This window comes from Bombus flavifrons, chromosome 5 (assembly GCF_040668555.2).
Source record: "Bombus flavifrons isolate JBK064 chromosome 5, iyBomFlav1_principal, whole genome shotgun sequence".
Classification (NCBI taxonomy): Eukaryota; Metazoa; Arthropoda; class Insecta; order Hymenoptera; family Apidae; genus Bombus; species Bombus flavifrons.
In genome coordinates, this window is record NC_138446.1 from 14,979,309 (window position 1) to 15,006,614 (window position 27,306).

Here is a 27,306-nt window from a genome sequence, read left to right on the forward strand (position 1 = left end):
AAAATTGTTTGTTCAGTGTGTACATATATTTGGATAAATATAAAACACATCCTATAGTATTTAAAAATAGGTGAAATATATTTTAATGTATTCTCTTGTTGTAAATATCTTACAACGTTGAAAGTTCTAAAAAACACTCATCGATGTAGACGGCATACATCCCACAGAGTTAGTTTTGCGCTAAAACTATATATCTTGTTAATACTGAACTTGTGGTTACATAAACGTAATATATATATATATATATATATATGTACCTTTAAATAATACAATCATTTTGTTCTAATTGAGGGTTCTATAAGACTGATTGATTTGCCTTGAAAAAGAGAGTAAAATTTAATGATTCTTTAGTACTATGTCTATTTCTTCTTGTTGATTTATTTATATATTATATTAGTGTTAACGCGGTACGCACAGAAAAAGGGAGAGAAAATATATTTCATGTTCTTAAACTATTCTCTATGGTGATATTAAGATATTTTATTTAGATGTATTATGTTATTTAGATGTAATGAAATATATTTATAATTGCTTGTTTGATGTTACTTTATAATATAATAAATACATTTACTGTTTTCCCAAAGTGTTATGTTTATTTATAGCAGTTTATTGAACGAAAAGCAGAAAATGTTTAGTCCGTAAATTTAAAATAATACAGAAAATACTTTCGTTAACCACTATCCTTCCTTTATAATTACATGCTGATAAAATTACATATAAATATTAAACTTTTCTTTCTCTTCATTTAGTATCACAGAAATTCAACTTTACATTCTAACTGTATCTTTTATCAAATTGCAATTTAATATAAATCATTTTTTCGAAATATATTTTTAAGTAATAACTTTTAATAGCGTGTGATTATATTGATAGTTGACAAGTGACAATTTCTCCTTGATATAAATACAACTATTGTTTATGCAAAGAAGGAAGCATCGTAGTTTTAAAAAAGGACTATTGCTATTATTATAACATACAAAAAAGTGTATAAAAGAACAAGTCAAAGGTTTATAATTCATGTCAATGCTGTCCTTGTAGTCCAGATGCTAAGTGCCTATTTCCTATTTCATTTCAGATGCAAAGCATCTTCTAAGTAATGCAGTGTAACTGTGAAGCGAGTCGAGTCGTACAGAAAATAAAACCTCTTACAAATATATTTAACTGATTTTCGTAAATTATACACAATCAATTATAAATAGTAATGTCAACGGCACGATGGATTTTATCAATTATCTCTACTGCACTGATAAGATAGATAAAAAACATATTTTATGTGTTTAATTTATGAAATTATCAGTTATACGCTGATTCTCGAACAATATCTATCATGGTCCGCGATCGAATGCCGGAGTTACGTGCCGTTAGTGTTTTACCATTCTATAAATTCAAATTTGAACTTTATCACTTACATTATGACATTACAATTTGAATACAATTACGCGTAAAGTATTATATTAATAACAAATAATATAAGTAATAAAATCTATTATAATAATATTTATCATCGGCTTTCTAAATATTGTCTCTCACTGTAAAAAATTGATATATAATATACTGTTTCTTACTACTTCTCTTTAGTATCAAAATAGTAGTACTATGTTTGGTAAAGGATTTTTACAAGATGTACGCATACAAATGTCCCAAAATAAAAAATTGAAGGAAGTATTAGATCAAGTACGTATATATAAATATATATGAATATTTAAGCTATCATTTAAATATCACAGATTTTTATATTAGTAGTAGATATACAAATAATATTAATATAGGTTGAGGAAGTTCGAGACTTAATTCAACTTATTGCTGCCAATACCGCTATTGTAAAGGATTTACATAATAATGTTTTATCATACACTAATAAAGGTAAGAACAAAGTACTAAATGTTGTACTTAAATACTAATTAACAATTTGTATATTTCAGATATACAAAAAGAATTGGAAAGTCGAATGTATACTATTTCACAAACGTCATTTCGTATTCAACGAAAATTAAGAGGTAGGTTTAATTTTTCCTACGTTTTTACACAATGCATCATAAATAAAAATAAAGAAACAGAAATAACTTGTCTTACTTATCTTAATCAGACTCACTATCATCTTGAACCTGGGAAATATTTCTTTCTCTTATTTCGTGATCAAATAGTTCACTTTCATTTTGAAAGAAACTAGAAAGTCTTCTAACTTTTGAAGCACGACCTACAGTGCCATTAGATTCAAAATTACAACATGTAGGTGTACTTGTACTAGGACCAGGTTGTGAAGGTGAACATAAAATTGAGTTTGAATATGTTGAAGAATTCAAACTATCTACAGCCCTGATTGGTGAATTAGAGTTTAACAATTGTGGAAGCGAAAGACGCTCTAATACAATTTTAGGGTGTAAATTACACATCGTTAGATCTAAATTTTTATTGGTCGCACTTTGATTATTAATTTCTGATGCAAAATTTTCTTCTTCAGTAAAATTCTCATCATCAACTGTAATGTCTTCCATCTGTCTAAAATATATTAACATTAATAATCAGTAATATAAAATTAATAAGTCAGTAAGTAATATATAAGATTAAATAAATTTGAACATACTTTTTAAACTGCTCCACTTCTTTTTCCAATTCAGGATATTCGGTTACTATGTTTAATAGTTGGTCCTTATTATATTCAGAATATGTTTTAACTAGAATCTTTTTTACAACATTTTCTAATGGTGATTCTAGAGCAGATAATTTTATTCTAAGTTTTATTAATCTAGGTAATAGAACATCTAAACCATACTTCTTAATTCCTTCAATAATAATGCTAATAGCATTAGAAGTTGGAACATTTGTTTGAGCTCTACATTCTTCATCCTCTTGTTGGTCATCATCACCTTGTCTGTTAAAAGATGATGGTCGTAGACGCTCGTGACTTATTATATACAATGCATCCTTTAATACACCCGCTCCTTCTTCTTTTTTAATGTCGATCAAATCAGCACAAGTTCCATCAAGTATTTGACTAGTTACTTTTACAAGCAATTTCATCTTTCCTGGAGGATCTAAATGATCCAGCATAAAATCATAAATTATTCTCCGTTTCTTTTCATTTCTTCCTCCAGGAAGTGTTAAAGCTTTCTTTTCTTTCTCACACATTTTATGGTGATAAATTTTATGTTGGGATTGATAATTATTATAATGATATATGCTCTGTAGAAATTGTTGTGATATTAGTGACTTATTCTTTGTTAAAAGCCGTTCTTCTATGAGAAAAATTGTTAATTCACGTATCATATTGTCCGAATCCGACAACATTGTTAATATATGAAAAAAGAAAGGACCCTTAACTTTTATGTAATCTTCCAGAAGAAGTTGAATAAATATCACCACAATAGCCTCTCGTACTTGTGGAGTTGAATTTTTCATACTTACACACATATCTGATAAATATGGTTCCACCAAAGCAGTGAACCTAACACAAATATCAGCTAAAGCTTTTGCAGCATTTGTTTTCACAGCAATTTGAACAATCGAATCTAGATTTGTTTCTTCTCTCATTAATTTACCAAGTATTTGGACTACTTCTTTAGCAATTTCACGATCTCTCACTGCTTGCTGTCCAAGAATAACAACTGCTGTAGCTTGCAGTTCTTCTATCGGTTTTATAACTTCTGGTAGTGTTTCCCATTCTAATAACATTCCTTGCAAAATCCGTAGCGTTAATGGTGAAATTTTGCAGCTGCATAAAATTGTTGCATGTCCTAATGTAAACATAGCTTTTAAATAATTGGGTGGTGCCTCTACATCTTCGTTTTCACCTTTAAAAATTTTTGCAATTTCTGTCTCTGAAATCTTTACTAAATTTAGCATGTTTGATTCTAACAAATTATTATTTTTATCAGGATTTAAATAATGAATTATGTTGTGTATAATATCCAAACAAATGCTAATTAATCCAAAATTAATCTTGAATTGTTGCAAGCATTTATATATATAAATATGAAGATCTTCTAGAATCTCATAATCTAAAGACATCCAAGAACATCTTAAAACTTGCAAAACTAAACTTGTGTAAAAATTATTTTCTAGAAAAATTTGCTGATAATTTGAAAAATATTTGTTCATATTTGGTAACTTGGTATTTTCAGCCAACGCAACCAAAAAGACCCAAGCTTCTATGTTATTACTTGTTCCAATGTGAGATTGTATATTTTTCATTATAGAATTAGTAATAACACCATTTTTAACCCATAAGCTACAGGCTTTTGATAAATGTCTTCTCATTTTCATATTTGCTACGGCATTTAAAATTTTCCATGGCAAATTATCTGCAATAGTATCAGTAGTTGTAGAAATACTTTGTATTCTATTTAATAATAACTCTTCTAAACAACCTAGCACCTTTTCTTGTACTTTAATTTCAATGTCAAATATTTGTGGTATAACAGTTTGTACCCATTCATTTAGGAGTTGAGAATTATCTGGAAATTGTTCTAAAAGTTGAGATAGAACTTGTACAGCAAAACGTCGCACAATTAATACTGGATCTCTACATCTGAGGCTAATTATAGGTACAATTTCATGTATCAAAAATGGAACCATTACAATCAAATTTTTTAAGATTTGCAATGTGCTTCGTCTTACCATTGCTCTTTCATCCTCTACTCTATCTACCAGCATAGTTATTAATGCATTTGATCCTGGTAAAAAATCAGTATCCTCAGATAGAGAATTCTTTATGTCATGAAATGTAAGAAATTGTTTATTTACATCTGACTTTTTAAATATAGTTAAAAATATTTCTTTGTCCTTTTCATTGCTTGATTCTGTAAATTCAGCAATTATAGCCATGGCTTTTCCTCTTACCATACTTGAACAATCCATACATCTAGTCAATACAATTGCAAAGAATACTCTTTTTACCTTAGCTTTTAAGCAATCAGTTATATTGCAATTCACCAAAAAGGACTCAAGTAATAATTTTCCAATTATTTCTTGTGCAAATAATCTAAAAGGTATCTTTGAATGATGTGACAATAGTATTAAATCCTTAAAGGCTTCTAGTGCAATATTCTGGTTACATATTCCAAACAGTTTTAGCAACACATTAGCTTGTTTTTGTCTAGCTTCAAGTCGATCTGGACAGAACAACATTATATGTTGTATCAATGTTAATATTGCAGTTTTGGCTTCTTTCTCATATTCATTCAATAAATTTTTTACAAAATTTATAGTATGCTCACGAATATTTGTAATAATTTTTGTTTGTGCATCCATATGACTATATAACAAACATGGTAATAGGTACTTTGCTATGATGGTTATAGTTATTTTGACTGGTCCATGTTTATTATTACATAATTCTTTCAAAGCTGCATAAGCATTTTGCGGCAATGAAACATTCAAAGCACCTGCTTTTTTATTAAAACATTGACCAATTATGTAATTATCCTCTACCTTTGTAACTTCAATTAATCCAAGAATGGTAATATCTAGTAACTGTACATGATCATTAAACCGGAATGATTTTATCATCAAAATAAAGCTGCAAATTATAATATTTAAATTTTGTATGAGAATTTTTTTTTCACTTTGTGAAAGAATAATGGTTTCATTCATTGATTGTTCAGTGATATTTAGATCATCTAAACTTATTGTTTTATTATGTTTCTTAAGAGGAGGCAATAAATATTCAGAGCCTATTTTTATTGTCTCTATGGCTCGTTGATATAAAGTAGGATGAAATACATTGAATGCACAGCTACCAGGAATGGCCAAAAGTATAAAATATAAATTAGTCGCATATAAACATAATTGTCTTGCTTCTTCATTGGCTGTTTTGCTTTGACCATTTTTTATTATATAACCCAATACAGCTAATAAAGCACGTATGTTTATATCCATAGAAATCAATGTATTCCAAGATATTTCAGAATCATAATTTTCAGAGTTATTCTGATCTTCACCTTTTTCTAGCCAAGTTTTTACAACAGTACAGGATTCGTTTAAAAGCAATCTCATGTCCTCACTCTCTAAAAACATTTGATACTCATCAGGTGGTTCATTATAAATCATAAATTCTCCATCCCACACAGATTGAATCCAGTCTTCGTTTAATTCACTAAATTTAAAATTATCGAATATTTTTAAAGGTTCCATAGTAACAATTGTATTCAGTTTAGATCATTTTAAACAGAACTACAATTATTATCACATTTCTCTATCTTATAAATGTAAACATAACCTTAACTTATCATTTGATAAAGAAAAGTTATGGCCTCAGGTTATCATTTTTTGAATACATATCGATAACGATTTCATTATTTCATTATGGTATGAACCAACAGAAAACTTTATTGGTAGTTTATCACAAAACATTTCGTATAAGCTACAAAGAACTGTAAAATAAACTTGGGCGTCCATTCGAAAGCGGGAAACCGACTGACCAATTACATTCATTAGGAAGTGCAACGTAAAATAATGCGACATTGTAGCAATTTCATATACTGTAGATTATTGAACATTTTTTACATAATGTAAACAAAAATTCCATATTTTACCAAATAATTAGTATTTTAATTAACTAACAGTATATAATAAATTAGTATAAGTAGATTATATATCAAAATCAATCAAAGGATACTTTAACCATAAAAGACTATAATTTACGCGCATAAAAATATATATGTCACATGGTTTTACAAAAATTGAATTATAAAAAATTATGATGAATTTTATGATAAAAAAATTAACGAATTATCTAACTTTATATTAGGTTTCAGGTTTTGTCTTTGTAAATTGTTAAGTATCTTTTACTTATTTTTATAGAAATGGGAAAAGAAATCACTCGTCTTGATGATTTAACTTTAACCAGCGCGAGGGAAGGTCCTATACATCTACGAATTAAAGTAATACAACATACAACGATGATAAAGCTATTCTCTGAAATTATGGAAGATTATAACATATCTATGATAAGATATCATGAAAAATGTCGTTTACTTTTACATCAACAAAAAATGTTAAGTATGTTTTCTGTGAAAATTGTATATCATTTTCATTTAAATACTATTGCGCATTATTCTTACTCATCTTTTAGTCCGAAAACATATTACAAGCGAAGAATTGGAAAAATTACTCGATGCTCAAGGAAACAACTTATTTGTTGATAATGTAAAAATCAGATTTATTCTTTTACATTACCAAATTTTGTAAAATTGAAATGTGTATATATGAATTATTTTATAAATAGATTTTAGAAGATAGTAGAATTGCAAGGCAACAATTATCTGATATTCAAAGTAGGCATAATGATATAGTCAAAATAGAAAAATCTATTGGAGAAGTTAGAGATATGTTTACGGAAATGGCATTTCTTATTGAAAGACAAGTAAGTATGAATAGGCTATATAACTAAACATAAATTTTAAATATACACATATAAAAATGTATATTTTTTGTCTTAATAGGGAGAACAAATAAATAGTGTAGAATATTTTGCTGGAAGGGCAGCAGATGATGTTGATACTGGTCGTATTGACCTTAAAAAAGCAGAGGAAAGAAGTCAGAGACATAGAAAGGTACTTGTATTAAAAATAATAATTGTGTATGTAGTAAGATAACAGCATTATTTAATAAAAAAATATTTTTTTTAGAGAAAAATTAAACTTGCTATCATAATTAGCACAATAATTATCATTTTGTTGATGATCATCATTTTCTTGTAAGACGAAAAAGATATAAAGTTTTGTAAATAAAAATGAGATTTGTTGAAATGAAGTAAAATTGAAGATATTTATTATGAAAGTAATAAAAATCAGTATATTTAGATAAATAAAAACAGCTTTTACATGTTTTTACATGTCATTAATCTGTTTCACAGCTATATCAAGTTATAACATTCATAAAATTGCTTATGTAAAAAGTATTAAAAGCAGTAATGTATATACCTATATATTATTTATATACATAATTTTTAAAATAATTAACAAGACCTTTTGCACTAGGCCTCACTTTATAGTCTGCAGTAGTACATGCAAAAAATACTTCAAGTACTCTCTCATATTCTTTTCCTAGATTAATAGCAGGTAATGCAGGACGAGTACCTGTGACCATCAAGGTATTATAATTTGGTATATAACCTGTCAAAAATTACTCCACATTTTACTAAAAAAATATTGTGAAAGTACTTACCATAGTTTTTATTGCATATTTCATTAAGAAAACTATCATCATCTATATTTATATCATTTTCATTTGTTTTTGTATTGCTATTCATATGCATTTCTAACATTGAATCATCTAAGCAGGATTCATCCATTTCTGAGGATTCTACATGAGGTGATGATAAGGCTATCATCTCCCAAACTACAAGACCACATGCCCAAATATCTGCTTTATTTGTAACAGGACCATCCTCTAAAGAGTCAAATTTATGATCATTCATATTACCCTTTTTATGTTATGTTAATTTTCATGAATGTTAAAAATTAACTAACCAAATATTATTTCCGGTGCACTCCAACACTCTGTTCCCACATATGTAAAGTTTTCATTTGAAGTACACATTTCTAAACTATTTGTAAGTGGCAAAGACACACCAAAATCACATAGCTTAACAGTTTTATAATCTGCAGAAACTAACACATTATAACTTTTTATATCACCATGTAAAATATGGGCAGTATGATGCAAATATTCTAATCCTTTTACAATTTCATATGTTATTTTTAAAATGTCTTTAGCAGGAAATGGATCATCACCAGTTTCGAGTCTTTGTTCTATCTTATCACCTAAAAAAATTATATTAATACAAAAACTATATTTTCAAGTTTTCAAACATATCTTCATGTTTTGGATACTTTTTTATACCTAAAGAAGCATCTAATTTTTCCATTGCCAAGCATGGCTCGCCATTTGAAAGTTCCGTAAAAGCCCGAAAACCAACAATGTTTGGATGATTTAATTTACGAAGTACTTCTGCTTCGAATCGAATGCGTTCATTATATTTTTTATTTTCCTTAATTTTGCAGTTACGTTTTTTTATCGCCCATGGAGATCGGATAAAACCAACTTTTGGAGATCGTTCCAGGCTAAATACGTTAACACCTATTAATATGTTTACGTGTTAAAAAATATTAATATTAATAGTAACAAATTTAAATGTTCATATCTTTTTACCGCATCCATAACCTATTTGCTCTAAAAACGGTGAAGCTGGTATTTTAATAGGCGTTTGCAATTCTGGATTATTTTGTACCCTACTTTTATACCTCTTCGTTGTCGGTGTTTTAAATTCATTCATTGTACTACTGTTTCTTAAAAAATGTACACAAATTTAATCAAGTATGTTCCTCCGTTAGTCAGTTGGATTTGAAATTTTCTCGATATTGAGGCGCTCAAGTAATACCAACCTTATGGACTATGATAGAAAGAAAGTTAATAATATCAGCTCTGACAATATCAAGATCTTTTCTGTATTTCTTGAATTACTTTTTTATATCCACCAATTATGCAAAAAATAATAATTTTAAAAATCATTTATAACATTTTACACTTGTGTGTTAAATTACTATTATTGTTTACCATGAAAAAAGCGCACCTAAAAATAACAAAGTGATTTAAATAGGTATACAAAGAAGATAACAAAAGAATTTAGTATTTATATTGTACACATTTAAAGTTTTACATGTTTATTTTTGATCAGGAATATTTTCAGTTTTTTAAGTTCAAAATATCCTTATTTGTCCCGAAATTTTAAACATTGTTTTTGGCTTGATCTTAATTTATGTTCTTAGATTTCCAGATTTTAAGTATATGTATAAAAAAATATAAAAGTTCCTAATGACTTTTAGTCATTATTAAGCTAGGAGATATATAATTTCAAACGATATGTTTAATACCCTTAGTGCTTTCCGAGTACGATCAATTTGTAATCGGTGTAACACTATCCTGCAACCTACCAAGTTTACTCTACGGCTTTGCATTTTCGTTAGTCGCTTGAGTAGACACTCTATCGGGTGTAAAGGATTCCTCTAATGATGCTTTCTGCTTGAAATAACTGTTCGTTTTTTCAGAAACGCTTTCGGGTATAGATGAAACTTGAAGCTCACATTACAATGATGATACTCGCTTAATATCGTTCTTTCAAGAAATTTTTATTGTACTGAAAATTTCTCTTTTTCTTATAATATTTTTCCACTTATTTTTATGTTTTTTAGAACATGATATTCTTGCACTTGCAAAGCTCGTCGCTAAATTATATCCTGTTCTCCTACATCTAACGATGCTTTCTGTGTTACCTCTTTCGTCTCAGACTGGCAAATATGTTATTTCATATGCGAAAAACGAATAGTTGATGATTTGTATTGGTACTTGGTAACAAGGTATTGGCTGATACCTTGTTAAGTACTCTGAAGGATATTGTTTGTGGTTTTAGAAATTGTTTCGAACTTCGATGCTCTTCCTATTGTAAAGAAACGTTCTCTCTGTGTAGCAACTTTTGTTTTGAACTAGGACAGTATTCACAATTAGCAAACATCCGCCGTTGTACATAAATTCTATTGGTTTCGAAATTAGCGAGCAATATCTAATTAAATGCTCGCTTCTGCAAAACAATATCAACACTTGAATGCTTTTGTAAAGGAGTTGAAAATCATCCAGGCATTCGTTGGAAAGGTGACTGGGGCAAAAATTATCTGACGTCAAAGTCTTCGACGTGATGGTACAGAAGCTGATGAATAATATCACCCTAAACAGAGATAATCGATTAATTTTGAACGCGTTTCGTAGCTAAGAATAAGTTCGCGTGACGTAGAGCTTTATTTGTTACGAGAAAAGGTGTTGCGTACCGTATTCAAACTCATGATTTTCATTTCGTTTAAAAAATAAAAGAATCAATCAGAGATGAGCGATTCTGCTTTGAACTTATATATAGGCTTGTTTAGAATTTGATATTTGTTAGTATACATACAGCATATCTATTGTAGTTAAATGTTCGTTTCTAGAAAATATCAGAGAAAAAGTAAAGATATTTACGACAATATAAAGTTCTCTTTTAAAACGCATTAAGCGTTATGATCATCATCTTCCTGTTGGAATATTCCTTTTGGTTCTCATTGATAAAGTGCATATTGGAAGCAGAGAATTTATTAGTTGAACATAAAACATGTTTTTTTATTAGATCTTAAATTAAATTAGCTCGACGAAGGGCGCTGGAATATAATTATAATGTACAAGTAAATATACTTCGACTACAACAATAAGTCAACCTTTATGAGAGCATGCGCAATATCGACTTTTCACGGGAAACACGGTAGTGAGTTCAACGGGGATGGATCTCACAGAACTCGTGCATCCGTTGCGTCGGTTTTACTCAAGAAGTTATTAATGAAAGCGGTAAAATGAGTGACAGAAAATTGCTTAAAGTAACGATAGAATCTAGTAGATTTTCAACGTGATCTTTAAATTGTGCTTTGTCTTAAATTTGTTTAAATAGTTTTGCATCCGTATCCACTATGTTAACGGGAATATTTAAAGGGTATGTTTTGAATAGGAACGGACTTTATCTATAATCTATAGTAACGATAGATATTAAAAATGTTCATTAGTTTCTAATTTTTTAAACTTCATATTTTAATAGTAATTAAATATTATTAAACATTGTAATATTACCTCGCCGAATATATTTAAACTTTTTTAGAACGCTTTTATGTTGCGATGACGAAAATTCTACCTGGAATAGTATAATTAACGCGGACAGACATCCTCTCAATGAGACTACTTCTGTATTACGTGTCCTTTATAGGATAGTAATTCCTACGATCGTAATTGGCGGCATTTTCGGTAATGTTTTAATATTCCTGGTATTATCTACTCCGGTGTTTCGAGGAATTTCGTACCTATATCTTCGAGGACTAACTTTAGCAAACGCCGGGGTTCTTCTATCTTGGATACCTGTATGTATGTATCACGATATGAATATAAAAAATATTAACAATTTAATTAAAAATATTTTAAATAAACATAAGGTAATCAACAATATTTTAATTTAGATGTTATATTATATTATAATTTAGAATTTCTAAATAAAAATATATGATTTCAGTTATTAGATTAGGATATGGAACGAGGAACAATTACCCGTCTGTTTTTTACCACGCTCATTTAGAACTGGTTGCCGTAAACACGTTCGCTATAGCCAGCATTTCAATTATGACTTGCTTAATTGTCGATCGATATATCTTCATTTTTTTCCCGGTTCGCATCCGCAGCAGAAACGCACGCAAAAATATTCGCTCTTTTATCCTGTGCTCTTTTATTCTTGGATTCGCGGTATCATCTTTTTACTTCCTTTTTTTTTGTAAAAAAATAATTACTGCCTATGAAAGTTCCAATTTTACTGAGGATCATTTTATAGGTAAGCGCTCCGCTAACAGGAATGAGAACAGTATATGAACAGCAAGAAGATACCGGAACTCTCTTTACACTGCGTGAAAACACCTCTATCACCCGAAGTGCTTTGTGGAACGCATACATTTGGATCATGGAAGTCGTGCTACGACTCTGCCCAACTATAATTCTTCTTTTACTGAATAGCTTTGTGGTCAAAAGATTTTTGCAGCTCAATGCTAGGAAGAGAGAATTTCAGTCGGTTTCGGAGAAGTTTCGTACTGCAAATGTCCCTGAAACTTCTTTATTGACCCGTAATCGAGGATACAGGTAGTGTTTAAAAAATAAAGATTATAATGCACCTTCAGAATTTTCTACAAATAAAAGTTAAATTAATAATTATTAATAATAAATTAATAAATAAATACAATTTAATTGTTACAAAAATTATTTGTTTAGAGAAGAACAACATTTAACTACATTAATGTCGATGATGGCAATATGTTTTATAGTAACAATGATCCCATCGATATTGCTTGAATTTGTATATTATGATTATAAGCGTACAGATGGTGCTTACCTCTTATTTCGAGCATTTGCTGCTGTCACGGAGCTTTGTAATTTTGCTATCCATATTATCATATACTTTATATGCAGCAGAGAATTTCGAAAAGAATTCTTCAAACTTCTTCAGGTAAATACAAATTTGAAAAGATACTCAAACCAAAGTGAAAGAATTTGAAGTTGAATTTTTTTAATTTAAAAAATTCGAAATATAGAATAGATGTAGGAAAAGTACAGTGGAAGAAGATCTTGAACGACCAGTAGGTGAAATCGAAGATTATAGTCGACATGGAACAACAGTTCGATTAACACCAGAACAGACAAAGTTAAATTCTCCAGCTTCTGCAAGTAAATTGAATCCTATGGAAGAAGATAAAGAATCAGAAGTATTAAATGCCTCTGATATTGTTTAAAGATTATATTATAAATAAAACACTTTACATGTAATAAGATATATTAATTTATTTACATATATAATGAAATATTGTTTTATTCTGTCATGCAGAAGTTATGTATAATAAAATTTAATTTTTTCTGTATATAATTTCATTTAGATAATAAAAACTTGTTTGTAAAAATATTTTTATAAAGTAATATCTTAAATATACTAATCCTAACGGTTATAATATATTTTTTCTATCTCATAATATTACAATATTTGATCCAATCATTATTTTAGTATCTTTCGCAATCATTATGATAATAATATTAGAGGGCACTAGTAGTTGCAGATACACATAGATATTCCCATGTCCATACAGATATACAATATCATCAAAGAATAACACATAACCTAAACTGTCAAAGTATACATAGACACGTCGAATAGTATTAGATATCAATTTATCAATCTCTGATATTATTTCTTGTTCATAAAATTTAGTTCAATGGTGTTTTCTTCAATGTAGTTCATTGTTTAAATAGTTGAGTATGTGTTTAAACATATATAAATAGTTATTTCATGTCAAATATAATTTATAAATATATATATTTTCTTTATATGTATAATATATACGATTAATAAGAAAATTTTACAGTTAATCCTTAATTATGTGTGAGTTACCACCAGAATTAGTTACTAAGCCATTAGCTCTTATTGGCTTAACTGGTTTAGACATTGTAAATCCTGTACATCGGTCAATTTGGGATGCATTCAGTAATAATCGCAGATTAGAAAGTTCTGCCATACAATTTAAATTACTTAGCCCTACTCATGAATTCCCTACAGTAAAACCCAAGGTATATTATACTATATATAATTGTATAACGTAATTCATGTTTGTGGTTATTGAATTACTAAAATCTTATTGATATATTTCAGAGGAATTCATATGAATATTATAGGCCCAAAGGAATATTGAAACGTAATTGGATGAATAAATATCTTAATGAAATTCCAGCAGTTGTTGTTGTATTTTATAATTTAGATTGGAATGATCCTCAATGGAACGAAAAAAAGATGGAATGTGCTTCTAAAGTACAATCTCTTAGGTACAGATTATTTTAGATATCATTAATATTATTCATTAAAAAATATTGTAATCAATACTTTTCACTGCTTGCACTTTTAGAAATGCTTTAGATGGAAGAACTACAAAAATAGCTGTAGTACTTATACAACATTGTACACAACCTCCACCTGGTTCTGAAGATACTATTGCAACTGAACGTGCCACAGCTGTCTGTGGAGCATGTGAACTATCTCCAAAGTTATTATACATTTTGCCACATGGAAATCATTTACTAGGATATATATCTAGGTAATTAATAAACTAATTGTAAATCTCTACTTTTGATTATATGCTTTAGTTATTAATATTTATATGCATTTCAGACTAGAAAGTGCATTATATGATCTAGCACAAAACTTTTATCATCATGAATATCGTATTGTCAAAGGACATAGAGATCAACTTAATAAAACTATGCAAAAAAATGCATATAAACATTTATTTGTACGCCATCAATTTAAGATGGCATTTTTAAATGAATTAAGACAAGATCAAAATTTAGCTCAGAAGTAAGTGTAATAACATTGGAAAAGATTTTGAGTACAAATAAAAGGTACAAAATTATTTTGTAGGCATTATACTCAAGCATATAATCACTTATTGGAAATACCAATAACAGACACAAATGTGATGGAAATTACAACTATTGCTTGTTTTATAAATTATAAGTTATGTAAAGTAATGTTCAACTTAAATGTTCCTAAAGATGCTATATCGCAATTTAGACTTCATACTGACAGGTCAGAAATATATGTAATAACATAAGGAATATATAACATAATAAGTACTGTTACAATAATATTAAATTGGTAATGCAGATTTAAAATATGGACTGGTCCAAAGGAACTTATATTTGAACATCATGCTTGGATGTGTAGTCAGTTTTCTACATTTGCAGAATTATTTGATGATGCTATTCGACAAGGACTCCCTGGTGTCCAAACTCAGCACCCTGGATATTATTTTCAATCAGCAGCTCATCATGCAGGCTTAAGGCAAGCAGCTTGCAAAGAACTTTGTCAGGTATAAAAATTAATACATTTAATACAAATGATATTTTTATATACAAAATTTTTAAACATTGTATGTATTGTTCTAGAATGTTACTAGTTATCCAGATCCAGACCCATTAGCAGGCGAAGAAAAACTTGAATTCTATGGGCAACGACCATGGTGTCCTGGAAAATTCAGTGCAGAACCCATAGATCCCATAAAAAAAGCACTTGCTATACAGGCTTTACAATATAAAGAAAAATACACAGTTCACCATTCTGTAAGAAATATATTTAATACTTTCTCAGTCAAAAATGTATGTTTATCTACAACTAGAAATAACTCTAATCTAAAACTACATTATATTTTCAGAATATAATCATTGCTTTACTGGGCAACGCAATTTCACAATTTAAGATATATAGGTGTCCAAGAATGAGGAGAGTATTAGGTATGATATATTTAATTAGAAGCTATATAAATTTTTACTTAATAATATACATAGTAATTGTGTTTCAGTCGTACAAATGGCTGAAGAATATTATAATTCTAAAGATTATGGGAAAGTTCTAACGTAAGTCAAAAATTAAATATTATTATATTTATATAAATTTATTGACGCTACTAAAAGAATTTTATAGTATTCATTAGTTCAAAAGTTGACTCTAACATTATTTCCTCTAGACATATTTCATAACTTAACATCAAAATCATAAAATTTGATTGGCCAGATTATTGATGCACATGTTGTGGGAATATCACGGGGAACGGTGGCCCGTCTTAATCACAAATATCTTAAAGAATGCTTTACGTGCGGCATATCTCTCTACAAGTGTTCAAGACTACATCACCTTGGCATTTGAAGCTTTGGGACCTTCTACCACGTTTTCAGAAGATTATAAAAATGCTGTCTATAATAACATCATTAATATTCTTCACGTGAGTAACTTTTATTTAAATTTTGTACAATCATTTGTAATTAAACAATTAAGTAAAATATTAAATTGCAGAAAAAACCACCAACTCCGGAATCTGACTTACCCGATGATGTGAGATATCCTGCAGTAGAAAAGTGGGTAGTGGAACTAAATAAATCAGAACCAATTGTCTTTACAATTGATGATAATAACATGAGTTCGTTTATAGAAGTTAAAGCAAGATTTTTGCAGCCAAAGTATGTTGTCAATTCTATGGTTACTGCGGAAGTCATTATTAGGTAATTTTACAAGCTCACATTATTTTTATATATATAAAAAAAACAACTTGTATAATAAAATGTTTTGTTTTATTCAGAAATTCATACAGCAATAGTGTTGAATTTTCTAAAGTATCAATAACGGTTAATAGCCCAGGATATAATTCAGAATTCGTCGTTGCTGATGCTGAACATAATAATCTTATTTTTCACGGGAAAGAAATGAGAAAATTTCCTTATCAATTTGAAGCCCCACAACAAAATGAGAGTAGCGAAATACGTATTACGACAATCTCATTATATATGAGTAGTAACAAAATGTGCTGTATTATTTTAAGATTTTCTGCTGTAGGGAGAGAAACAAATTTTTTGAGTCGATTATATCCTGAAATACAACAGCTTCGGTATGTTTAAAATACTGACAGATATTTATGCAGAAGACTAATGCATTTTATATTTACAATAGTAGAGGAGAGTTTGAAACAATACAATCACTAGTCAGTACCGAAATAAAACAAGAAGAATCTACTCTGAGTATAAGTACTGAATCCAACAATCCAGCTCTTTTAGGAGAATGGCTACCTATTAATATATCTGTTGTTACTAATGAAAAAATATCATCAGCATTTTTAAATGTATCACTTGTGTCTGATGGAGCAAATGAACAGTCAAGTACGTATGTAACTTACCACAAAAGTCCATACTGCCATTTATTACACATTACACACATTTGTCAATAACGATTCGTTAAATTGTAGCGGAATTAAGTTTGACAATGAATAATAAGCAGTCGGTAATATCAATACCAATTGATAATTTGGAAAAGGACTGTGTTACTCATCACACTGTATACTTAAGGGCTCACAAAGTTGGTGATCGAGATATTCATATAAAGGTATACAGTGTACTCTTTTAGCCCCTTAATTTTTGTAAAATAAAATAATGTCAATTTCATAACAGGTAGAATACACAAGATCTAAACAAATTAAAGGATCAAAAGAATTAACATATTCATTATCAGTTACAAAGCCATTTGAAGTGTCAACATTATTTTATACTACTCTTTTTGAACCACTGACGAAAGGCTTCATTAATGAACCATTTATAATAATGCCTCACATTGTTTGTGTGTCTCCATGGCCTATAAATATTATAAATACTTCTATAGAATTGGTAAATAATATTTCTGTTAGTTATTAATCTTTTACTGCACATCATAATAATGTTAATTATATAATTATATAGGGAGATTTAATAGAAAGGGAAAATGGAAATGAGGCAGTATCTGTTTTAAGTGGTATTACACTTTCTGCAAATGAAACAGGTACAGATGTGTATTGTTTGATACCAAAAGCAGGTGGTGAGCAACCTATTAGTACAGGAGTCTATACTATTAAATGGAAACGGTAAGCAAAGGTATATAAAATTCTAAAATGGTTAAATAATATAATATTAATAGTTGCTATTTCAGTGCAAATGATGATAATGCATTAGAAACCAGCAGCAGTGTTACTTTAGCACCTCTAGGAGTTGAGGACGCTGTAATTTGCTTGGAAGCCAAAATACCTGCTCATGGTTGGGTCCGTACACCATTACTAATATCATATTTTATAAAAAATCATTCTGACAATATGATTACATTGCGACTGACTATGGAAGCTAGTGATGCCTTTATGTTTGCTGGGCAAAAACAAGTGAGCACTCATTTTAAACTGTAATACCTCATAATATGATTATTAATTTGGTCGTTTTTCTTTCTTAGATTGACATTTACATACTTCCAAAAAATGAAAGAAAAGTTGAATGGATTTTACGACCATTGGTGGCAGGTTTTGTACAACTTCCATCATTGTCTCTAACAGTTCCCGCTGGTAATAATTTTATTGGTTAATGTATTTTTATTAATTATGTCTTGAATTATATTTTATTTTTAGTTATATTTATATGTTGCATGTAGATGAAGAACATAAATTAAGCAAAGCGCGGCTTTCGGAGTTAGTAGAGCGGTCAATACCGAGTCATATATATATTCTTGTAAGTATCGTAGTTACATTGTTTGCTAAAAGTTTAGATTATAAAATTATATATATTTGTTTACAGCCAACTTCACAAACCCTAGAAGAATAAATAAAATAGCAAATAAAGAAGACAGATACCAGAGGAGAAAGGAATTTTGTTCTTTTATCAATATATATTATTGAACTACAGATACATTCTCCATACATTCTTAGATATAACAAGATTTCTTATATAAGAGTAATAAGATTATAAGTACCAATTTGTTAAATATAATTTATTTAAGTTATTTTAAAGTATAATAAACAAAAGTCCCTAATCCTTTAACACGCATTCGGTTCCGTCAACAAGATACATATTCGTTGACGCAGGGATATCGATTTATGTTGCCATAGGTACATTTCTATAGAAACCACATTTTTTAAAATATATACACTGTGGTCATGCATACACGCGAGCACAGTATATTAATAATTCCTTTAAAATAAAAAATTTAATAAAACTAAAAATTATGATAAAACTTAAACAAAATGGTGAATTATGAATATGAAGATCGTAAATAATGACATCGATAATGCCTGATAACGATTCTACGCATAATACTTCTTTGGGAAAACAAAATGAAAAGTGCTTGGACCGATTGCTGACGCCTATTTTTCGTGTAAACTCGGAAGAATCATTGGCTCGTAATCGAAAATTTTTAAAGGTAATTGGTGTTATTATTAAGATTAATTCAGCACGAAATGTATATTATAGACACTTCATAATAGAACCTAACATCTTTCATTTTTTATGCTGTGTTACGTAATCAGTACTTAAAGTAACAGTGAATCTTACTATATATTACACTAAAAAAAATTATTTATAAATAGGATCTGGAACTTGCAAAAGCACGTTTGCGAACTTACGCTGCGTATACTCCAACTGATCGAGAATTACAACAACGTGCAACGGAATATCGCAAATATCTCCAGAAGTATATACGAAATTTCGCTCCATGACAAGTCGATTTTATGTCGAGAACGAAGTACATCCATTCAGTTTGATAACTCGAGCCGAACGAACAAACTTTCAAGTGAAAAGTTTGTTGATCGTTGGGATCGATGCATCAGACTGATAATTCAAAACGATAGTATTAAACTAACGAAAAAAAACAAACTAAATATAAGAATCTATACTGTTTAATAATGTGTTAAAATAAAATGTTTGATTATTTTAGTTACGTAATTTTATAGAATAAAGAAAATATATACTTACGGCACGACGATGATCTAATACGATGAATTCTATGATAGAGACGAATCGTTCCTATAGAAATACGAAAAGAAAACGCGTGGACAAGTACGAACGGTGTTCACCTGTAGAAATGGAATATTCACGTTCATTTTTTACGTGTGACGGCATTATCATCGCTCGTAATTACTGACACGCAGAACGTGTATGTACGATAGGATAAGTTCGTTTCAAAAGTTACCTGATAACGACCTAAACCAATAATTCGACAAAAAGCTATATAATACTTCAACGTTAAATTCTACCGACAAGTATAACTTTAGATTTCAATCTTTATAAAAATCTCTTAAAAATTATACTGCTAGTATTGTGTATAAAATATTGTTTAAAATTAATATCATGTACAAATCGAAGCATTTATAATGATTATCGATCGGTTACGATACTTTCATTATATTTCAAAATTGTAATTTATAAGAGGTTTTAAAACATCGATTAATACTTTATTAACTCTTGCTTACCTGTTCGTTGATAAGACATAAACATTCTTTATAAATCTATCTCTTATAATCGTTCTTTATTGAACAAAAATTTAAGAAGAACTGGTATGTAACAGCTGTGCCGAATAAGGTCTCAATATATAAATTTATATTTCTACGTGGCGTTACCTCACCAGCTGAGTACACAAATTGATATTGAAACTTCTTGGTTTGACCATTGTAGGTAGCCTAAAAACATCTGTATCAATAGCATCTTTATCTTTCGTATATCATTTTCTTTGTAATTTCGTCTGAATGATAACGCAGCTCTCAAGAATAACTTCAAAGAATGTTGCAATTTGAAATTCGGTCTAATTTTTATGAGGAAAATGAATTGATAAATTTTTCGGATCCTTTTCACAATCATTTATTACAATAAATTATAAACAAAAATTTAAAAAAATAAGTTACATTTGCATATAGTACCAAAATCGTTTTTCTTTTCGTTAAAATTATGGAAATTAAGTTAATACAAGAAAAAACGAAATGATAATGTATATCGCTTTGAGGTCATTTATCGCTAAGTTATGCGTAGAAGCATAAACCGGTATAAGTTTGCTGCGCTACGTTAGCAAAACTTTAATGCGTTATCGCCGTTGGCTAGTAAATATAATACCCATTAAAATAATATACCACTAAATACAATAAAAACGTCGTTCATTGGCCTTGTAACTAGTAACATTTATTATTTTTGAGATATTTTTAACTCATGACTCATTTTTAAACAAACTGCAAAAAGAAAAATTGTAGTTTTATTTGTGATTGGTAGAGTACTACTGATACTAAGATATCAATTGGAATGATATTTTTTCGAAAATTGTGATATGTAGTCATTTCTTAATTTATTATTTTGTAAAAATGGAAGAATTTGATGCAATAAAAAATATATTATTCTTTCATTACTATTTTAAAAAAATAGTATAATTTTAATAAATAACTCTGTGTATATTTATACATATATCAAATATTTTATGAAATCGTTGTACTTTTAATAAATTAAATCCATTGATCTGAAGCACAAGTATTGTGGACATACTCATTGTTTAGATATTGGGTTGTCTGGAAGTTCGTGCCGATTTTCGATAAGTGGCATTAGGACAGGTCTGAATATATCAGATTGATTGAAAACAAATGACATGTGTACATATTCTAAATTTTAATTTTTTAGAAAAAAGTTTGATTAAAACATATTAATATTTGTTAGTTTTATACGCTCTTAAATAAAGAAGGAAACAAAGTGCATTAGAGGCAGTTGATGCTTTTCTTCTACCAGGAAGGCAAAAATACCACACAAGCAGCAAACAAGATATGCGCTGTTAAGCTGTTGAGCGGAAAAGATCTTGAGGAAAGCGGAATGAATCACCTTTAGCCACCCCGAAAGCCGGTCTTCATCCGAAGAGTCATGCTCTGTGTCTGATGGGATTGGAAAGGTATTCTGTGTTACGAGCTTCTACCAAACAACCAGACAATAAATTCGGAATAGTATTGCTCGCAATATGACGAACTAAAAACAGCAATTGGTCAGAAATGACTAGAACTAGCGAATCGGAAGGACGTCATGTTTTATCAGGACAATGCCCGGCCTCATGTGTCTTTGACTACTTGACAAAAGCTGTTGGAGCTTGGTTGAGATGTGTTATACCGCTCATCGTATTCACCAGATATTGCACCCTCAGCTTTTCACCTATTTAGGTCATTACAAAATTCCCTTAATGGCAAAAACTTTAACTCTTTGATCGATATAAAAAATCATATTGAAAAATTTTTAGCTGAAAAACCTGAGAGATTCTACAAGGATGGAATATTCAAGTTGCATGAAAGATGGGGAAAAGTTGTGGAAGAAAATGGCATCTATATAATTTAATAAATGTATATCGAAATTTAAATGTGTTGCGTTTAATTTCCTTAAAAATCGGAACGAACCTTTCAAACAACCCAATACCATACTATATATATGTATTAAAATAATTATATCTAAATTAAATATTTGAAATCCTATGTATGCAGCTAATGTAGCTTGCATATAAGACTAATTTTTACTAGTTTAACAACTGTTACTTACTTTCACAGTTTACAGTTAAAAATATTTAATCATTAAGTACTTATGAAATTGTTAATTATAGGTGCAATTCTTTCAGGATTATTTAAATGTACATGATGAGTTCCTTCTACTTTGTGGTATTCAAATCTTTTAGCACCTAGTTTTATTTCATCTAATACTTTTTCATAAGATTCTGGATTATCAAATTTCATTCCGGGTACAGCACGAATATTAAGATAAGCGCACTTTATTCGAGATGCATATGCAAGTACTAGATCCAAAGATATCATACCCAATGCAGAAACCTAAAAATTAATATTAATATTAATATAAAATCAATACATAACACATTTAATATCTTATGTAAGATATTTCACCTTTAATCGCGGATCACGTGAAAAATAATATCGCTCAGGTTCACCGGCAGGGCGTAAACCACGCTTCATTAATATTATTGCGCCTTCTTTAGTTATGGAACCTTTATAAGCATCTTCAACAATTTCAAGCACTTCGTTATAATCATAGGATGGAATACCACCAGATTGTAGTGATTCATATTTTAGAAATTTGTCAATATTATCACTAATTATATCAGGACTTTTTGTTATATCTTTTACGCTGGGACTTGCAATATCTAAACTTATCATGAATTCTACTTCATCAGGAAAAGATGCAGCATATAAAAATGATATTGCTCCTCCTAAGGAATGTCCAAGTAATTTCACCTATGGAAATTACATTTGATTATGTGCAAAGATATACATAAAGCAAAAACAAACAAGAAATTAATATTGATTTAACATAAGTTATTATGTATGTACAAAAATATATGCATATATGTATATGTATATATATATGTGTATCATGCATTTTGATCTTATAAGGCATATATCTTATATAATGTAACATATAGATAGTTAGATATACAGTTTAGTATACATTTTCAAGGCTGACTGTTACATTTATATAACAATAATTATAAAATAAGGTTTGTGGTATTATACATTATGTATAATAACACTTATTTAAATTAAGGAGTGGTGAGACTGAATCCACTCGCTAACCTTTGTCCACTTGAAATATTTCACAATTCTACGTAGTAGAATAATACCATCCCAATAAACATAATAGTACTGACACTTTGGATAATGGGAAGATAAACCATGACCAGGCATATCCAAACAGAGTACTGAAATCTCATCAGATAATAGGGGAATCAAAGTGTCAAAACTGCCAGCATTGTCTTGTCGTCCATGTAATGCCACTATTGGTTGGATCCCTTTGGGACCCCACCATTTGCCTACAGGTAATTGATTATTGTGTCACAATGAAATAATTACTTAAAGAAAAAGAAAGAGAAACAGGGAGAGAAAAATTTAACTATTTTAAGTATATAAATATATCGGCATTGAAACTTCCTAAAAATAAATATCTTTAAATAAGAATTTTAATAGGAAACAAAGTTGCAGCTGATGAACTAAAGTTTGTTATCATTTTAATATATACATGTCCTGTAGTTATACAACGACACTACATGGTTCATAATACATAATTTGAAGCAATTAATATCAATGACAATGAAGAATGCAAAAACTTATCATAAACACATAACAGTCAACCTTGTACCAAATAACTTTTATGATATTAATTCAATCGTTATAAAGATGATCGTATAGTGTTACTGCACTATAAAGTTAAGATCATATTTATATATGAATTTATATATATTATGACATCATCAAAAACTGCAAGATACTTAGTAGTACTTTAATAAAACTGAACTTTTGTACAAGAAGAATATAAAATTATAAAAGATCGTTGTATAACTTTTAATCGCTTGCTAACCTTGTTCCACTTATAATGTTTAACAACTCTACGTAGATTAATAAGCCCATCCCAAAATATATAATAAAATTGTCCGATAGGAAGATGGGAAGATAAACCATGACCTGGCAAATCTATAGCTAGAATGGCTACATTTGATGGTAGTAATGGAATTAATTTATCAAATGTTCCAGCATTATCTTGCCATCCATGCAATGCCACAATCGGTTGTTGATCAATTGGTCCCCACCATTTTCCTAAATTGATTATTATTGTACTATGACATCTTTTAATTTTTATTAGCATCAGTTAGTGAAAATTTTTCATGATTAATAAAAATTTAATAAAATAGAAGATGAATTACTGACCGCTTATGATGCCCCATGGTACAGGTATCTGAATATCTTCCACACCTGAAAATTATTGATATACTGTAATAATGCTTAATTAGAAGTCTGTAACATAGAAATATATTAACAAATAATGAGATAACTTACTATGGGTATTATGTCCATTTATATTTTTAGTAGGAGTAGATTTTGTCAAGACTTTGTCAATTGCACTCATTTTGTTAGTGATAAAATACTAGTAGTTACTGTTTCAAATTTGCAATGGATATTATGTTGTTTATATATATTTATCGATAAATCTCACTTTATACAAATTTCGTAATAAATACGAAATTGATACTTGTCCTATTTATGATATAAAAGCGGAAAGTCATTTATTAAGTCAAAATACGAATACCTTCTTAATTATATAAAATGTGCACTTGTATATTATATATAAAAAATTTCAAAATTTAAAATATATATTTTGTTTCATTTACGATTTCCTAGACTACTTGTTCTTGAAAAAATTTTATTAATAATCTAAAATTAATTTTATTATCAAACATACATGAAACGAATTCGAATATTTAGTATTATATAATTTTGACGACTATATTTAAGGATTTCACAACTGATAAAATATTCTTCAAAGACATTTGAAATGTTAAATATCACTTTAATGTGGAAGTTTTGTTAGGTATTAAAAGCTAAATGATTAGATAACACATTTGATGTTTAGTAATATTTAAGTAATTTGATTTAACTATTTATAGTAATAGCACATCGGAAAATATATTAACTACTCGTGTACCTACCGTCTTTCACTTACGATATTAGTTATTGATAATTTCACACTTTCGTATGAGTTTATTGACTTAGTAAGAAGCATAAGATTGTTACGGAAAACATACGAATTATTAAGAAATTAGTAAGTGATGAATAATTCTAATAATGATGCGATTAAAAAGATGCAACTGAAGACGTCAACCTTCAAAAGAGAGTAACGTGGAAGAAATGACTTGTGATTATTAATATTTATAGACTGATTCATCCACATAGTGATACAAAGTATAAAGTCGTTATAATTATAATATTCGTTATAATATTTTGTAATAATATTGGTATTATAATCCCAAATTATTTTAGGTTGACTTTTTATTAAATTCTGTTTTATCAACTGCTGTATACTATTAAAATGGAAAGCAAGAAATACATAATAAAAACTGTAATTCATGCAGGAACCAAAACTATTAATTTTGTACCTGGAACTAAAGTGCATATATTCACATTAATATTCTAATTATGATAAGCATAAATTAATAATTGTAATTAGAATTATAATTAATTTTTAGGTACTCTTCCACTTTAAAACAACAAAATGTGATCCAGGAAAAACATTAATAGACGATAGCAAAGCAATGGGAAATCCGATGGAACTTGTCTTAGGAAAACAATTCAAACTTGAAGTATGGGAGAATATTATACAGAAAATGGCACTGAATGAAGTGGCTTGCTTCAGAATTGACAAAAGTGTATGTTTATAATAATATAAAAATATATTCTAATATTTAAAACTGATGTTTTAATACTACCTGTTATTCCAGTTAGTTGCAGCATATCCTTTTGTGTCTAAAACTTTGAGGGAAGTCGCAAAACCACAATCACAGAAGCGTAGCTATCATTGCTGCGGTATTGCTTTACAGAATGATGGAATTGGATACAACGATTTGAATGAACTCATCAAGTGTCCTCAAGATTTAGAATTTACAATTGGTATCGATTAATCTCATGAAATTAACATTATTTTTTTATCTTTTGCTTTTCTATAATTTATCTAAATATATGCATATTTATAGAACTTGTTAAGGTAATCTTACCTGATGAATATGAAAAAGAGACATGGCAAATGACTGAAGATGAAAAATTGAAAAGTATTCCAGCCATAAAAGAGAAAGGAAATGCATTATACAAAGAAAAAAATTATGATCTTGCATGTGAGATGTATGCTAAAGGCATTGGAATATTGGAACAAGTTATGCTTGGGTCAGTATATAAATATGTTTACTATTTTCTTCTCTTATTATATCATATTTGTTATTGTTATATGTTATTTGTAGTGAAAAACCAAATGAAGAAGAATGGTTAGCTTTAAATCGTTTGAAAACTCCATTGCTTCTAAATTATGCACAATGTAAATTAATTCAAAAGGAATATTATGCAGTTATCGAACATTGCACAACAGTACTTAAACATGATCCAGGTTTGCTACTTTAGATCATATAAACTACTATAGATCATATAAACAAATTGAATATGTTAATAATATACATTATTCTTAGATAATGTAAAAGCATTATATAAGAGAGGTAAAGCATATATAGGTGCATGGGATAAAGAAAATGCTATCAAAGATTTAACAAAAGCTGTTGCATTGGATCCTACATTACAAAATACAGTTGAAAAGGAGTTACAAGCATTTTCTGCAGCTATTAAAGAAAACGATCAAATAGAAAAGAAGAAATTATTAAAACTATTTCGATAAATGTATATATAATTATTTAAATTATATAAATAGAAAGATAAAAATAAATAAATAAATAAATGAACAAATATATATATATATATATATATATATATATATATATATATATATTTATATATATTTATATTATGCTTTATTAGTATATTGTATATA

The 27,306-nt window shown here is 28.7% G+C and overlaps 7 protein-coding genes across 14 annotated transcripts; 4 read left to right on the plus strand and 3 right to left on the minus strand.

The window, feature by feature from the left end:
* Positions 1-54: 54 nt before the first annotated feature.
* LOC138180198 (condensin-2 complex subunit D3) lies at positions 55-6,658 on the minus strand. 2 transcript variants are annotated; one of them, XM_069113789.1, is made up of 2 exons: positions 2,585-6,653; positions 55-2,499 (listed from the first exon to the last, which is right to left on the minus strand). In XM_069113789.1, the coding sequence occupies exons 1-2, from the start codon at positions 6,130-6,132 to the stop codon at positions 2,079-2,081; spliced, it is 3,969 nt and encodes a 1,322-aa protein (XP_068969890.1). In that variant the 5' UTR covers positions 6,133-6,653; the 3' UTR covers positions 55-2,078. The 2 variants fall into 2 exon arrangements, with proteins under 2 accessions (XP_068969890.1, XP_068969891.1); XM_069113790.1 differs by having other exon boundaries at positions 2,268-2,495; positions 2,585-6,658.
* LOC138180207 (syntaxin) lies at positions 1,049-7,834 on the plus strand. Of its 2 annotated transcripts, none has more exons than XM_069113807.1 (9): positions 1,049-1,441; positions 1,579-1,674; positions 1,770-1,863; positions 1,923-1,997; positions 6,802-6,999; positions 7,073-7,146; positions 7,226-7,363; positions 7,443-7,553; positions 7,629-7,834. In XM_069113807.1, the coding sequence occupies exons 2-9, from the start codon at positions 1,597-1,599 to the stop codon at positions 7,698-7,700; spliced, it is 840 nt and encodes a 279-aa protein (XP_068969908.1). In that variant the 5' UTR covers positions 1,049-1,441; positions 1,579-1,596; the 3' UTR covers positions 7,701-7,834. The 2 variants fall into 2 exon arrangements, with proteins under 2 accessions (XP_068969908.1, XP_068969906.1); XM_069113805.1 differs by having other exon boundaries at positions 1,049-1,360.
* Positions 7,834-9,286, minus strand: LOC138180203 (lymphokine-activated killer T-cell-originated protein kinase). The gene is made up of 5 exons (XM_069113800.1): positions 9,154-9,286; positions 8,845-9,081; positions 8,472-8,765; positions 8,167-8,391; positions 7,834-8,078 (listed from the first exon to the last, which is right to left on the minus strand). Exons 1-5 carry the CDS (start codon positions 9,275-9,277, stop codon positions 7,930-7,932), a joined length of 1,029 nt encoding a protein of 342 aa, XP_068969901.1. The 5' UTR covers positions 9,278-9,286; the 3' UTR covers positions 7,834-7,929.
* A 2,020-nt stretch (positions 9,287-11,306) lies between these two features.
* On the plus strand, positions 11,307-13,507 carry LOC138180201 (probable G-protein coupled receptor B0563.6). The gene is made up of 6 exons (XM_069113797.1): positions 11,307-11,512; positions 11,675-11,934; positions 12,080-12,306; positions 12,392-12,693; positions 12,823-13,057; positions 13,143-13,507. Exons 1-6 carry the CDS (start codon positions 11,490-11,492, stop codon positions 13,338-13,340), a joined length of 1,245 nt encoding a protein of 414 aa, XP_068969898.1. The 5' UTR covers positions 11,307-11,489; the 3' UTR covers positions 13,341-13,507.
* Positions 13,508-13,680: 173 nt separating this feature from the next.
* gry (trafficking protein particle complex subunit 11 gry) lies at positions 13,681-22,300 on the plus strand. 4 transcript variants are annotated; one of them, XM_069113791.1, is made up of 22 exons: positions 13,682-13,855; positions 13,965-14,166; positions 14,249-14,418; positions 14,499-14,687; positions 14,762-14,947; positions 15,011-15,178; positions 15,257-15,461; positions 15,538-15,711; positions 15,804-15,882; positions 15,951-16,005; positions 16,163-16,370; positions 16,442-16,647; positions 16,725-17,030; positions 17,093-17,298; positions 17,385-17,521; positions 17,587-17,799; positions 17,872-18,032; positions 18,098-18,320; positions 18,389-18,497; positions 18,584-18,660; positions 18,727-19,348; positions 21,688-22,300. In XM_069113791.1, exons 2-21 carry the CDS (start codon positions 13,978-13,980, stop codon positions 18,751-18,753), a joined length of 3,288 nt encoding a protein of 1,095 aa, XP_068969892.1. In that variant the 5' UTR covers positions 13,682-13,855; positions 13,965-13,977; the 3' UTR covers positions 18,754-19,348; positions 21,688-22,300. The 4 variants fall into 4 exon arrangements, with proteins under 4 accessions (XP_068969896.1, XP_068969892.1, XP_068969895.1 ...); XM_069113794.1 differs by having other exon boundaries at positions 17,096-17,298; XM_069113792.1 differs by having other exon boundaries at positions 13,682-13,850.
* LOC138180206 (probable serine hydrolase) lies at positions 20,766-25,530 on the minus strand. Of its 2 annotated transcripts, none has more exons than XM_069113804.1 (7): positions 25,427-25,530; positions 24,777-24,974; positions 24,648-24,692; positions 23,520-23,755; positions 22,833-23,180; positions 22,477-22,760; positions 20,766-21,143 (listed from the first exon to the last, which is right to left on the minus strand). In XM_069113804.1, the coding sequence occupies exons 2-6, from the start codon at positions 24,844-24,846 to the stop codon at positions 22,509-22,511; spliced, it is 951 nt and encodes a 316-aa protein (XP_068969905.1). In that variant the 5' UTR covers positions 24,847-24,974; positions 25,427-25,530; the 3' UTR covers positions 20,766-21,143; positions 22,477-22,508. The 2 variants fall into 2 exon arrangements, with proteins under 2 accessions (XP_068969905.1, XP_068969904.1); XM_069113803.1 differs by lacking the exon at positions 23,520-23,755 and adding an exon at positions 24,301-24,536.
* LOC138180204 (AH receptor-interacting protein) lies at positions 23,658-27,264 on the plus strand. 2 transcript variants are annotated; one of them, XM_069113801.1, is made up of 7 exons: positions 25,611-25,686; positions 25,758-25,884; positions 25,964-26,143; positions 26,216-26,384; positions 26,468-26,654; positions 26,729-26,871; positions 26,951-27,264. In XM_069113801.1, the coding sequence occupies exons 2-7, from the start codon at positions 25,807-25,809 to the stop codon at positions 27,151-27,153; spliced, it is 960 nt and encodes a 319-aa protein (XP_068969902.1). In that variant the 5' UTR covers positions 25,611-25,686; positions 25,758-25,806; the 3' UTR covers positions 27,154-27,264. The 2 variants fall into 2 exon arrangements, with proteins under 2 accessions (XP_068969903.1, XP_068969902.1); XM_069113802.1 differs by lacking the exons at positions 25,611-25,686; positions 25,758-25,884 and adding an exon at positions 23,658-23,761 and having other exon boundaries at positions 26,951-27,222.
* The last annotated feature ends 42 nt before the right edge of the window (positions 27,265-27,306 follow it).

Bases quoted from the DNA above. Each gene is read 5' to 3' on its own strand.
- LOC138180207 (XM_069113805.1), top strand. From the start codon at position 1,328: ATGGTCCGCGATCGAATGCCGGAGTTACGTGCC. The intron at 1,998-6,801 runs GTAGGTTTAATT...TTATTTTTATAG, and splicing joins TATTCAACGAAAATTAAGAG to AAATGGGAAAAGAAATCACT. The intron at 7,000-7,072 runs GTATGTTTTCTG...CTCATCTTTTAG, and splicing joins ACATCAACAAAAAATGTTAA to TCCGAAAACATATTACAAGC.
- LOC138180198 (XM_069113789.1), bottom strand. From the start codon at position 6,132: ATGGAACCTTTAAAAATATTCGATAATTTTAAATTTAGTGAATTAAAC. The intron at 2,500-2,584 runs GTATGTTCAAAT...AATATATTTTAG, and splicing joins GAAGTGGAGCAGTTTAAAAA to ACAGATGGAAGACATTACAG.
- LOC138180203 (XM_069113800.1), bottom strand. From the start codon at position 9,277: ATGAATGAATTTAAAACACCGACAACGAAGAGGTATAAAAGTAGGGTA. The intron at 9,082-9,153 runs GTAAAAAGATAT...ACATATTAATAG, and splicing joins GCAAATAGGTTATGGATGCG to GTGTTAACGTATTTAGCCTG. The intron at 8,766-8,844 runs GTATAAAAAAGT...TAATTTTTTTAG, and splicing joins AAAATTAGATGCTTCTTTAG to GTGATAAGATAGAACAAAGA.
- LOC138180201 (XM_069113797.1), top strand. From the start codon at position 11,490: ATGTTAACGGGAATATTTAAAGG. The intron at 11,513-11,674 runs GTATGTTTTGAA...AAACTTTTTTAG, and splicing joins TTAACGGGAATATTTAAAGG to AACGCTTTTATGTTGCGATG. The intron at 12,307-12,391 runs GTATCATCTTTT...ATCATTTTATAG, and splicing joins CTTTTATTCTTGGATTCGCG to GTAAGCGCTCCGCTAACAGG.
- gry (XM_069113791.1), top strand. From the start codon at position 13,978: ATGTGTGAGTTACCACCAGAATTAGTTACTAAGCCATTAGCTCTTATT. The intron at 14,167-14,248 runs GTATATTATACT...GATATATTTCAG, and splicing joins TCCCTACAGTAAAACCCAAG to AGGAATTCATATGAATATTA. The intron at 17,031-17,092 runs GTATGTTTAAAA...TATTTACAATAG, and splicing joins CCTGAAATACAACAGCTTCG to TAGAGGAGAGTTTGAAACAA.
- LOC138180206 (XM_069113804.1), bottom strand. From the start codon at position 24,846: ATGAGTGCAATTGACAAAGTCTTGACAAAATCTACTCCTACTAAAAAT. The intron at 23,756-24,647 runs GTCAGTAATTCA...AATTACCTGTAG, and splicing joins ACCATGGGGCATCATAAGCG to GCAAATGGTGGGGTCCCAAA. The intron at 23,181-23,519 runs GTTAGCGAGTGG...TAATTTCCATAG, and splicing joins AATATTTCAAGTGGACAAAG to GTGAAATTACTTGGACATTC.
- LOC138180204 (XM_069113801.1), top strand. From the start codon at position 25,807: ATGGAAAGCAAGAAATACATAATAAAAACTGTAATTCATGCAGGAACC. The intron at 25,885-25,963 runs GTGCATATATTC...ATTAATTTTTAG, and splicing joins ATTTTGTACCTGGAACTAAA to GTACTCTTCCACTTTAAAAC. The intron at 26,872-26,950 runs GTTTGCTACTTT...CATTATTCTTAG, and splicing joins AGTACTTAAACATGATCCAG to ATAATGTAAAAGCATTATAT.